The sequence below is a fragment of the Cryptomeria japonica genome, chromosome 9 (genome assembly GCF_030272615.1).
Source record: "Cryptomeria japonica chromosome 9, Sugi_1.0, whole genome shotgun sequence".
Classification (NCBI taxonomy): Eukaryota; Viridiplantae; Streptophyta; class Pinopsida; order Cupressales; family Cupressaceae; genus Cryptomeria; species Cryptomeria japonica.
The window spans coordinates 44,548,137-44,560,527 of record NC_081413.1 but is presented as its reverse complement, the minus strand read 5'-3'; the positions used below and the strand labels follow the sequence as shown (position 1 = coordinate 44,560,527).

The 12,391-nt window shown below is 39.0% G+C and overlaps 1 protein-coding gene across 2 annotated transcripts in view; it reads right to left on the bottom strand.

Moving 5' to 3' along the window:
* The window catches only part of LOC131043928 (endoribonuclease Dicer homolog 4), a 290,003-nt gene that overhangs the window by 208,334 nt on the left and 69,278 nt on the right, over window positions 1–12,391 (bottom strand). Inside the window, exons 6-8 of one of the 2 annotated variants that reach the window (XM_057977166.2) lie at window positions 4,203–4,267; window positions 3,888–4,031; window positions 3,604–3,759 (exon numbers count right to left, since the gene is read on the bottom strand). In XM_057977166.2, the coding sequence (XP_057833149.2) occupies window positions 3,604–3,759; window positions 3,888–4,031; window positions 4,203–4,267 (365 nt within the window). Of the gene's footprint in view, window positions 1–3,603; window positions 3,760–3,887; window positions 4,043–4,202; window positions 4,268–12,391 lie in introns of both variants that reach the window. The other variant, XM_057977167.2, reaches the window with a different exon arrangement.

Sequence of the window (12,391 nt, the reverse complement as noted above, 5' to 3'; positions counted from 1 at the left end):
GAGTAGAAGCAGCCTCAAATCAACAAGTTTGGAAAGATGCAATGGACGAAGAGTATCAATCCATTCTCAAGAACAATGTGTGGGATATTGTGCCTAGACCAGAAGGGAAGTCTGTTGTATCTTCCAAGTGGTTGTTCAAGATAAAACATGCAACTGATGGCAGCATTGAAAAGTACAAAGCTAGATTTGTGGCTCGTGGTTTCTCCCAACAAGAAGGAATAGACTACGAAGAAACATTTGCTCCTGTTGCTCGCTATACTTCCATTAGACCCATCATTGCTATTGCAGTTGCTAAAGGATGGAAGTTGCATCAGATGGATGTGAAGACTGCTTTTCTCAATGGCGTGATTGAAGAAGAAGTCTACATCGAGCAACCTGAGGGGTTCGTGATTCATGGGAAAGAGTCTCATGTGTGTAAATTGAAGAAAGCCCTATATGGTCTTAAACAGGGTCCTCAGGCTTGGTATGAAAGAATTGATAGATACTTAGTGGGTTTGGGTTTCTGCAAAAATGATGCTGATCCAAATCTTTACTTCAAAGTATTCAATGGTGATATGTTGATCTTGGTACTTTATGTTGATGATCTATTTATTACCGGAGAAGATCATCTCATTAATAGATGTAAGGAGTTGACTTCAGAATTTGAGATGAAGGACTTAGGACTTATGCACTTCTTTTTGGGGTTGGAGGTGTGGCAGAGGCCCAATAGAATTATCCTAAGTCAAGGTAAATACACCATCGACATCTTGAAAAGATTTGGAATGACTGATTGTAAATCCATGTTCACACCCATGGAAACTAACTTGAAGAAAATAATGGAAGTTGCAGCTAGTTCAGATCTTGTGGACCCTACTATGTACAGGCAATTAATTGGGTCCCTGATGTCTAGTTAACACTAGACCGGATATTTGTTATGCAGTGAGTGCACTTAGTCAGTTCATGAGTGAACCTAGACAGATACATCTAGTTGCAGTCAAGCATATCTTGAGATACTTGTGTGGCACAGTTGGATATGGCTTGAAATACTCTTCCAGTATGGACCTGATTCTTGAAGGATATTCTGATTCTGATTGGGCAGGGAGTGTTACTGATCGGAAGAGCACTTCTGGTTGTTGCTTCAGTTTGTGATCTACTATGTTTTCCTGGTGTAGCAGGAAGCCTCCTACCTTCTCGTTGGGGTGCAAAATGGCATTGAAATCCCCTCCCACTATGGCCTTGCACTGCCTATTTTGTACTTCTAGACTCAGAATTTTCCACAGTTCTTTCTTCTCTGGAGTTTTGGAGGGGCCATAAATGTTATAAAGGATGTAATTCAAATCAAAAAGGAGGCTTTTAATTTCACATTTAATCCAATTCTGGTTTGAAGAAATAATTGATAAAGTTAATTTATTGGGTTTCCAAAGAACACATAAACCTCTTCAAGCGCCTGTAGCCTCCTGTGAGAAACCTTCCCATCCAAAGCAAAATTTAATGAAGGCTTCTCCATTTTCTTTGGATAATTTTGTCTCCTACAAGATGATTATGTCTACTAAATTACTTTCAATTTGGCGTTTAACCAAACGCCATCTGTTAGGGGTGTTTAGGCCCTTAACATTCCATGTTAGGACCTTCATTGCCCCCCAAGGGAGGGCTTGCCTCCCTTGTATCTCAACAGGTAGGTTTTGATGGATGACTAATCCGAGAGTAGGCCATCCTCCGCTCTCTTCTTGCTATTGGTTTTCCTACCCACTCTAAGTTTGGCAAGGGTCTCCTTGGAAGGAATTGCAATCGTCTAGCTAATTGTTCTAGGCTCTGCGATATCCAATTCTTCTTCTTCTTCTCTCCAGTCGAGCAATTGTATATCATCCTCGCTTAGAACAATGTCTAGATATAGCAATGGCTCTGGTTCTGTTATACCTTGATCGTTCTGTATAGAGGAACATCCTACTTTATCTTGGTCATTAACAACTATGATTGCTTTATTTTTCTCATCATCCTCGTTCTCAACTATCTTTGGAACAGTTTCAGTTTGAGTATCAACCGGTGTATCGTTTCGTCTCCTCTGTCTCCAAAATTTGTCGACCATTACTCTGCACTGGTCTACATTGTGGTTTTTTCTTCTGCATCTAATGCAGAAAAAATCTTTGTTTTTCAATCTTTTGAATCCATCCTCTCGCAGGCATCCAGAATTTCATTTCTTTTGGGATTGGTTGAATGCTTAAAATTTTTATTCAGGCAAAGTGAATTTAGGTATCATCCCCCATGTCCGTTTCTAGCATTATACCCATTTTATTGCCAATCTTATTCAAACAATCTTCACTCCAAAATTCGAAGGGAAGGTCATATAACCGCAACCATATTGGTCTTTCCTCTGTGGTTTGGGCACAAGGGTCAAAATTCAAGGTCCATCTCTGGACATATATCTTTATTTAGGATTGAATTTCTCGAGCTCTTCGACTTCAAATTCCACCATGAAAAATTGTTTTGGCATAAAGTTTATTTCTTTAGCCTTGTTCCAATTCTGATAGACCCATTTACGGATTTCTTCCATGGTTTTTTTTAACACCCATTACTCTGGTTATAACAGCCAAATTGTTGCGGCAATATCTTTGTCCACAAAGTCTAACAGCTCTACTTCCCATGTTTTATCCTCCTTGCTTTCCATTCCCTTCTCTCTATTGTCATCCTGGTTGGCCTTCCCCTGGTTCGAAAGCCTTTCCCTCTCCCTTCTCTCCATTTTGGTTTTGTCATAGTTTAAGACTAATCTTATTATTATAATCATAATCATAATTAAATTAGGAATTTATTCTTAAGAAAAATGTATATTTTCACTATAATGTTTATATTATTTTAATGAAGTGAGAGTTATCGTTAATATTACAAAAATATAATTACAGTAATATAATTTAAAATAACAATAATTCAAAATTATAATAATTAGGAATTACAACAAATATTTTTATTACAATACTATAAAGGCAAGTACTGGCCACTGCATTGCACTTGTTTCATTTGACACTCCACATCAAATTAAATGTCTTTACTTTTTATTTACAAACATTTTTTAATTCTTAAACAATACTTAAATTTTAATTAGCTTAAATTTTGTTATGTTATGTTTAATTTAATACCACAATCAAGTTTAAATGGCGAGTGACTACACTTAATTTTAGCTATTTATTTAATTTCATTTGACACTCACAAGCACGTCAAATTAAATGCCTTTAGTTTTTATTTACGAACGTTTTTAATATCCAAGTAAGTGTAATACGCCTCTCGGCATAAATTACATCCTTTGAAAAGAGAACAAACTCCAGCCATAATTAGTTAACATGCAGAAGTAGGCACTTTTCCAGTGCTAAGTATCCAAACATGGGTTGAAAAATAAAAAATAAACAAAGCAAATCACATTCCTCAAAGTCTTAAAGAACACAACCTAATTTCTGTGACCAAGCATATGCATGAACAAATTCTATTAGAAAAATGTCACCTTACAAGAAGCTGAGAATGGTTCCAAACATGCCACAATAAAGCAACAGCAATACTTACTCGTGAATGCTACATGAAAATATAATTTGGGTAATACAAAGCTGAAGATAGCATGTAAAAGTAGAAATGACGCACTTGTTTTGCACCCCAGAGGCCAATTTCACTCAAACAGTACATCACTTCAAGATATGACTTGCTGATGCTTCTAGTTTTCTTTCCAGTTCCATTAAAATCATGTTTGTTTATCTCCACATTTTCCCCCGTGCAACAACTAAAAACCTGAGAAATATGCTGTTTTCACAGATCAAATGACATTAGAATCTGTCATCATCATAACATGCACCAAAACCAATATAAGAAAGAAATAATGAAGCAAATAAAAACAAATAGTTATCAAGTTTCAATAAGCATTTGAGCACCTGAGTTCTGTATTTATCAAGTTTGTCCCTGCAAGATGTAATGGGCCCACCATCCATATGACTTTTATTATCATAATAACAGACCATCATTTCCGGAGAAGGCACAAACGATTCAATTTCTGACCTGTCCCCAACGGTATATACCTGCATCGACCCTTATCACAGATATCATAATGAACAAAATGATCTACCTGTGGTAAACAAGGTCACAACATAAATGATAAATCTATAAAACTCAAACAGAGTTATATAAGTAATAAAATTCCTACAAAGTTCTGCAAAAATTTTCAGTAACCTCATAATGAAAATATTCACCTTTGCTTCTAATAACTGCTCCAAAGTGTTTATGCCTTTGGCATACTCAAGTTGATTGGACCCACCTACATGACATAGATAATTAACAAGTTTAAATCAGTATCCAAGCCAACAAATCCACTACTAAATTAAAATTGAAATATCAAGAGGACAATTTGTTGATTTGTTCCCTTCATTTATTTATTAATTGAATATCTAGATTTTTGTATTCGGGAGATAATTTCACAACATACATAATAAGTAAAAACATTCAAATGCGAGATTCAAAAATATTTTTTTAAAGTCATATTGTGAAGATGGCGCGAATTGCCAAAGATTTGAATCGGTGGCAGGCACAGAAGGACGGAAGTAGCGGGGAGCATGGCAACGAGCGCGGAGCAGAGTGCACAGGACCTAGCATTTGGGCTCGGGAGGCTGAGGAGGCAATTCCTATGGAGGCCATTCGAGATCAGGTGGCAAAGGAGAAATGGAGGGCCTCAAACTCGGAAAGACTTCAACTTTCAGCATCACCCAAAGATGGAATTCAAGTTGATCCGCACCAGAAGCATCAAGAAACGCATGTAGCCCAATGGATTTTTGAGGGGGGTAGATGGATCAACAAGTGCTATCCCTATTATCAAAATCAACATCACGCGGAACTACTGATGGGCAGAGGTCAAAATTCAATACGTAAGCAGCGGTCGAATAAGAGATTAGGGCCTCCATGGACCAAGCAAAGGGCGAATATTCAGCATGATTTCAAGAGGAAGGGGCTCCCTCCCACGACAAGTGTTGCAGAGCATCTCCAAAGGCATGGCTTCAAGAAACGCAGGAGTGGGTGGTTCACGCAAACAGATATACCTAAAGCTAATCAGGACGATAATTGGAGATCCAGAAATCCAATGTTCACCCCCCAATCCAGTGCAGTATGGAAAAGGAAAGTGAATTTCAAAGAAAATGGCGAAAGCTCCCGAAAACCTGCTGAACCACAAGAACAGGTAAGTGAAAAATCCCTCGCTACAATCCATTTGGAAGATGATAAAATCAAGGAGATTAGGGATAGTCTTCGAAATAAAGGATTCTTTGTAAAATGGGGTGGGGGTCATTGGGGTAGAGGGAATTTTGCAAATTGGTGTAGAAATCAATGGGGTGATGGGATTAGGATCAAGTTGCTCCCAAACGATTACTTCTTGGTTGAATTTCCGAACAAAAATGATAAATGGAAAACCCTAAACAGTGGTCCATACATGTTGGATGGTATTGGAGTCCCATTTGATCGAATGGCAGCCCAACTTTAACCTTAGGACTCATACCCTTCTTGACAGTTCGGTTTGGGCAAGGCTCTACAACATTACATCAGATTATTGGAACACAGAGATACTGAAAGAAATTAGCAAAAGCCTTGGAACCTTTATCTCGTAGATGAGATCCTGGAAGATAGGATTTGGGGAAGCTTTGTCAGATTATGCGTCAATGTCAACCAGATCTCAGCTATGCCAGGTAAAGTCGGGCTTTTGGGTGCTAGGGAGGTGTGGACATAGAGAGTCAATAGAGAGGATCAAATGTTTATATGCCCCAAATGTTTTTCTAGAGAACATGTAGGTGTGGAGTTTGAACTTACTGCAAAAATATCTAAAGCATATGCATGCACCCAAAGCAAGGAATTGACCAATATGGGAAGCACTGTCAATTCTAGTGCAAAGGGTCAAACCAAGGATCCTCTCATTGATCCAGGAATGCTAGGGTGGATGGATAAAGATAAGGACTTTATAGGGTCACAGAGGGAGCTGTTGATTGATGAAATTATGGGAGCCCCCGTCACTATTTCTAACCCCATCTCTAAGCCACACCTGAAGCTGCCAGACCAGAGTGGCCTAGAACAGGATTATCCAGAAACAAAATTGGAAGGCAGTGCAGTAGGCCTACAAGCATTGCTAATGGAAGTTAAAACTTTACAATCTGAGATAGAAATGCACATGAGGATTCTGCAAGTGTCACACGGAGATGGTCTAGGTCCAATCACTATGGGGGAACCGGGAGAAGTAGCCTCCACTGGAGGATCAAAACAATCAGTGCAGGGGATGCAGAGGGCAGCCTGCACACAGTCAAAATCATCCCCTTCGGCGATCCGCAAAGATGATCACACCTCTGTAGAACATTAAGGGGATACAGTTATAGAAAACTTGGAACCCCAGTTGGAAGCTATTGGGGAAGAGGAAACTGAATCTGAGTGGGAAGAAGATGATGAAATTGAGCTTGAAGAGTTAGGAGACTGCAGCACAAAGGGGTTTGAGGTTATTGTAATGTCCCCTACTTAGTTTAGGCTTTTTTTAACCATAATTAATCTATCTCAACGTACTTATGACTTAAACCAAATTGATTAGGAGACAAACTATTTTTAACAAGAATCCAATCAATGATAACAAAGAAACATAGGCTTCTTTCTGATATTAACTTAAACATTCTATCTGATTTATATTCTAATACTTATTATTAATATACATATATTTTATCTATATACATTATTTATTTTCAGATATTATCATTATATATTTTACAACATATGCAGTTCTTATAAAAGATCATCATTATTATTACTATTTTATTTTTATTATTATTATTATTATTACTATTATTATTATTATTAAATTCTGCACAAGAACATTATCGGACTTCCTATATATAAGCATACATATTAAGCACATCATCGTGCATACCACCAATAACAAGGCTGAAACTGCCCGTAACTTAATAACCTTTTTCTCTCCCCCCAGCATATGAGTTTGAAACCTCCATTAAATATCGTGTAATGCTGATCAGGTGCATCTCTTAATTTGGAACAGCCATATCCTTTCATTATGTTATCGATTATCCTTTCTACTAATCGTTGTCTTCTTAAACAGATCGCTAACCATAATATTGATCGATATTATTATGTCCTTTCTAATTATCGATTAGATAATATAGTTAAAGGATATGGAGTTGTAAACATCTGAGGGTAGTCGACATTGTAAGTGCGTGGCGGCCATTGGAAGAGATTGTCTTTGTTGATCTTATCAATATTCCCTTAATTCTGCATAAACAATAACTCTTTCCTTAAATCGATAGTCTTTATGACTAATTAACAATATTCAATGCTAATCTTAATCACTCCTAGTAATGTTCGAATCACTATTAATGTCTTTCGTATCAATATCGCTGTTAATGATAATAATATCATTCCTTACTTGCTGACCACATGAGAATTGGTCGCTGTCTATCAATTATATTAAAAATATTATTATAGCTGGTCAAGGGTGACATTCCTTAGCAATACTGAGTTCAATCATCTCTGCAACATAGCTATGGATGATGATTCTGTAATGTCCCCGATGTATATTACGCTTGACAATTTGAGACTCAGTTTAGGTTAGCAGTTACTATGTGAATAAATGGTGGATGCTTATAAGTTTCAACTTCAAATTAAAACTCATTTATTCATATTTAATAATAATTAATGAATTTCAAATAATTGTTATAATAATTAAAAATAATTATTTCAATTAGGCTTTATATATATAATGATCAGAGAGGGGACATGACAGTTACTGGCTCCAAAATCCCTAAACTCAACATCAAACCTAAAGGTAGGAGAGGGCGCAAATCAAATAAAACAATGTTGGAAATAGCAGCAAAGGCTGCAGGGCAAACCAAACTTTTGACAGGGAAGGGTGCTCCCCTTCCCCAGGGGCAATGAGGATCACAATCTGGAATGTCAGGAGCTTAAATACCCCTAACAAATGGCGCTTGATCAAGCGTCAAATAGATGAGGCAAAAGGAGACATATGGTTATTACAAGAAACGAAGTGGAGAAGGGCTGAAATTGATAGAAAGATGAGGATGTGGAGGTAGTGGTCTGGACAATTTGTAGAAGCTGAGGGGGCGTCGGGAGGCATTGGCATCATCTGGAATCCGTTAACAGTAAGAGGAGTAGTAGTGGGCGAGGGCAGGAACTGGCAACCAGAGTTTCGTGACTCACGGTGAGTCACGCGACTCAGCAAGCCGAGTGACCCCTGCCTGGTCACGGTGACCCTAACCCGGGCTCGGACGGGTCAGGTTGCGTGACTCGCCAGACTTGCCGAGTCAGCGAATCACTCCCTGACTCGCCAAGTCCGAGGGTCATGACCCAGCCGGCGTCACTTAAATAGGTTAGTCTTCAGACATGTAAAGTTAGTTACTTACCTGTTTTTCTAGGATCTAAGTGCAAATGCTTAGTGTTGCAAATGAAGAAATCAAATAGGATGGAATGTAGATGATTAAAAGCGAAAGGGAATGAAATCATATTTTGCAAATTATATATGGCGAGGCATAAATTGTCCTTTTATGATGGTCATAAGCTAGTTTCATTATGTAAGATAGGATCTCCACTTGCATTTATTCTTCTAAACTCACAAAGACGCGAAGTTTCTAAGGATAGCATAGGAAATTGTTGATTTTCTTTCTGGTTCAGCCCTGGAACATGCTGCATAGTGGTAAAATAGGTAGCCACTGATATGCTTCTCATATTAAAAGAACATCAGGCATCTCTTTGATGATGTTATAGTGTCGTTAAGCTAATTCAATAATGCATGTATGAAACAAGTTTTAAATTGTTAAAAATCTCTAAATTCAAGGGTTTTCTTATTTTGCCGAGTCATTACTGAGTCACGAGCCGAGTCACGAGCCGAGTCACGAGCCGAGTCAGCCTTGCCGAGTCGGAGCCAAGTCCGAGTCTGGGAACTTTGCTGGCAACATACTAAGATAACTCTTTTGAGCAACAATGAAAGTTTTTTCATTATCAATGTGTATGGGCCTATGGCAACCTCTGAAAAAAGGGAGCTTTGGAATCTAATTACTAGCAAGTTGGAAGGTAGTAGCAATGAAAGGAGCATCATAGTAGGAAACTTCAATGCCATTTTGAACGATCAAGAGAAACTAGGAGGCATCCAGAGACCCAATGCAGTTCAAAGGGATTTTCGAAGGTTTGTGGATCAGAATCAGCTTATGAATATTATCCCCAAGAATGGTTTTTACACTTGGACAAACAGGAGGACAAGATTCACTAATATTGCTGAAAGGTTAGATAGGTTCCTGATGTATGGGGATTGGATTATGCAAGGTCCTCTTATGGAAACTTCCATACTCCATCTTACGGGCTCGGATCACTTTCCTGTTCGACTAACCGCATCACCTTGTCACCCTGGGGGAGGCATCCCATTCAAGTTTGAGAAAATGTGGAGCACCAGATTACAAAACTTGATTGCAACTTGGTGGAATGCGATTGATGTGGGAAATAACTCAAACCTCTACAAATTTTGTAAGAGGCTAAAATATATTAAAACAAAACTCAAAGAATGGAATCAAGATCAATTCAAAAATATTTTTGCAAAAGAAAGAAGAAAGGAGGCTAAACTTGAAAGGATCAATGAAGTTGTGATCAGCAGAGGAATGGATAATTCGGATTACCTGAGAGAAAAGATGCTTAAGGATGAACTCAATGAAATTTTGAAAAGGGAAGAAATACATTAAAGGCAAAAATCGAGAGAGATATGGCTCAAGGGACAGAAATACAAAGTTCTTTCATAGATCGGCAATTGCTAACAGGAACAGGAACAGGATCTCAAAGATTAGGAGAGCAGATGGCAGCTTGGCCCAGAACTCAGAGGATGTCAGTAAAGAGGCTGTAAATTATTTTGAATCAATTTTGAACAAAGTCAATCAGGAGGACATAGGCACTAGGGACAAGATTTTGGAATCCATCCCAGCCTTGATATCAAAAGAACAGAACAAGGACCTATACAAAAGGATTGATGAGGAGGAAGTCAAAAAAGCTACCTTTCAACTCAACCCGGACAAGGCCCCTGGGCCTGATGGCTTCCTTGCAGCTTTCTTTCAAGCTTATTGGGGCATCATAGAGAAAGATCTTCATCTAACTGTGGAAGAGTTAAGGAGGAAGATGACATGATGGGAGCAATTAATCACACCTTTCTAGCTTTAATCCCAAAAAAGAGCTGCCCTCGAGAGATGGGAGATTCTAGACCAATTGCCCTATGTAATACAGTATATAAGATAGTCACGAAGATTATTGCAAATAGGTTGAAACAGATTATTAATCACATTGTATCTAATGAGCAGAGTGGATTTGCCCCTAGGAGATCAATTGTGGAAGGTATTATTACGGCTCATGAAACCCTGCACTCTGCCAGAAAAACCAGGAATGCTTGTATGATTTCGAAATTTCACATCCTGAAAGCCTATGATCTGGTGGATAGGCAATTCCTTTTTGAAGTATTGGATAGGTTTGGCTTTGGAAGTTGTTCGATTAAGTGGGTTAAGAGTTGTCTGTCTACTCCCAAATTCTCTGTATTAATCAATGGGGCTGCCCATGGTTTCTTCTCCACCACAAGAGGTATTCGGCAAGGGGATCCAATTTCCCTCTTTTTATTCATCATTATGGCAGAGGCCCTTGGGTGATCAATCTACAGGCTCTATCAGGATGGGCCTTGGCTTGGGGTTAATGTGGCAAACGGAGTTGAACATACTACCCATCTCCAATTTGCGAATGACACAATTTTGTTTGGTGTTTCAAGCAGGTGTGAGGCTAGAACCATCAAGTCCTACCTGGAGGATTATTGTAAGGCATCAAGGCAGAGCATTAATTGGAATAAATCTGAAGTTTTTTTCATCAATACCCAACCTAGACTGCAGAGAGCTCTATCTAGGATTTTAAATTTAAAAGTTGCCAATTTCCCAGGAATATTTTTAGACACACCTTTGTTTGTAGGTTTAAACAAGATTAGTTATTGGGATAAATTGATTGAGAAATGCAAGGCCAAACTTGAAAACTGGAAAGGAAAGTGGCTATCTTCGGTTGGGAGGCTCACTATGATCAACCTATGGCATGTTTGAAAATCCCTATGGCAGTAGAAGAAGAGCTCATCGAGATCATGCGTAAGTTCCTACGGAATGGGGTCGGTGACCAAAACAAATTTCCTCTGGTTGCCTGGAAAAAGGTCAGCCAACCCAAGGATGCAGGGGGTGCAGGCATTTGCCAACTCTCAATAACGAACCTGGCCATGGGAGCGAAATTAGTTTGGACTGTATGCAGTGGTGGAGAACAAAAGTGGGTCAGGATACTTAAGCACAAGTATCTGGATTCAACTGAGCCAAAGAGGATCCTGACAACTCTCAATCCTCCTAAGGGATCAGCTATCTGGAATTATATATTGGAATGTTGGGATATCATCAGCAACCATGTAACCTGGGAAATAGGGAATGGATAGAATGCTTCCTTTTGGAATGGTTCCTGGGGGTGGGGAGATCTTGAGTTCGCTCCCTAATTTGAACAAGATAAAAAATGTGACATCTGGACTGTGGGGATGCAAGGTCGGTGACTTTGGTGAGATAGTACAACAAAATGGAGTAAGCAAGTGGGTGTGGCAGTCCCTGGACAACCTAAATGTTGATCAGCAACAAAAGGATACCTTGAGCAACATACTAAGTAGTCGTATGATTATCCCTTCTGGGGAAGAGGATATAATTCGATGGTATGCATCAAAAGATGGGAAGTATAAAGTCAGCCTAGATTATAAGCTTAAAGATGTTGCGATTGCCAACCAAGAATGGCCATCAAAATTGCTATGGAATAAGCACTGCTTGCCGAAGGCGGGGGTTTTCGCCCGGTTGGCTCTACAGAAGAAAATTCTAACTAGTGATAGACTCATGAGATTTGGTGTGCAAGGGCCTAGCAGATGTGTTCTTTGTGGGCAAAACTCGGAGTCAGTCGAGCACTTGCTATTGTCATGTGAATATGCAAGCAATTATTGGTGGCATTTCATGCAAAAGTTGAATTTTTCTTGCCCCTTCCCGGTCGGGATTGATGAATGGTTTAGAATGTGGCCACGATATTCTTCGAAAGCAGTTTTTGGGGATTTATGGCTGATCCTTCCTTCCCTACTGATTTGGGAGCTATGGAAGGAGCGCAACCAGATAATCTTTCAAGACAAAAACATGGGCTTTGAAAGCCTTTGCCAGAAGATTGAAACCTAACTGATTGATCTTACAAATGAAGCTGCCAAATCGAAAACCTTGAAGAAGAACTCATACACTGGATGGGATAGCAAAATGAAACTAACCTTCTCAAACCTTTCTATTCCTACTCTATTTGGGAGCGACTGTAGCAAACTTCCGAC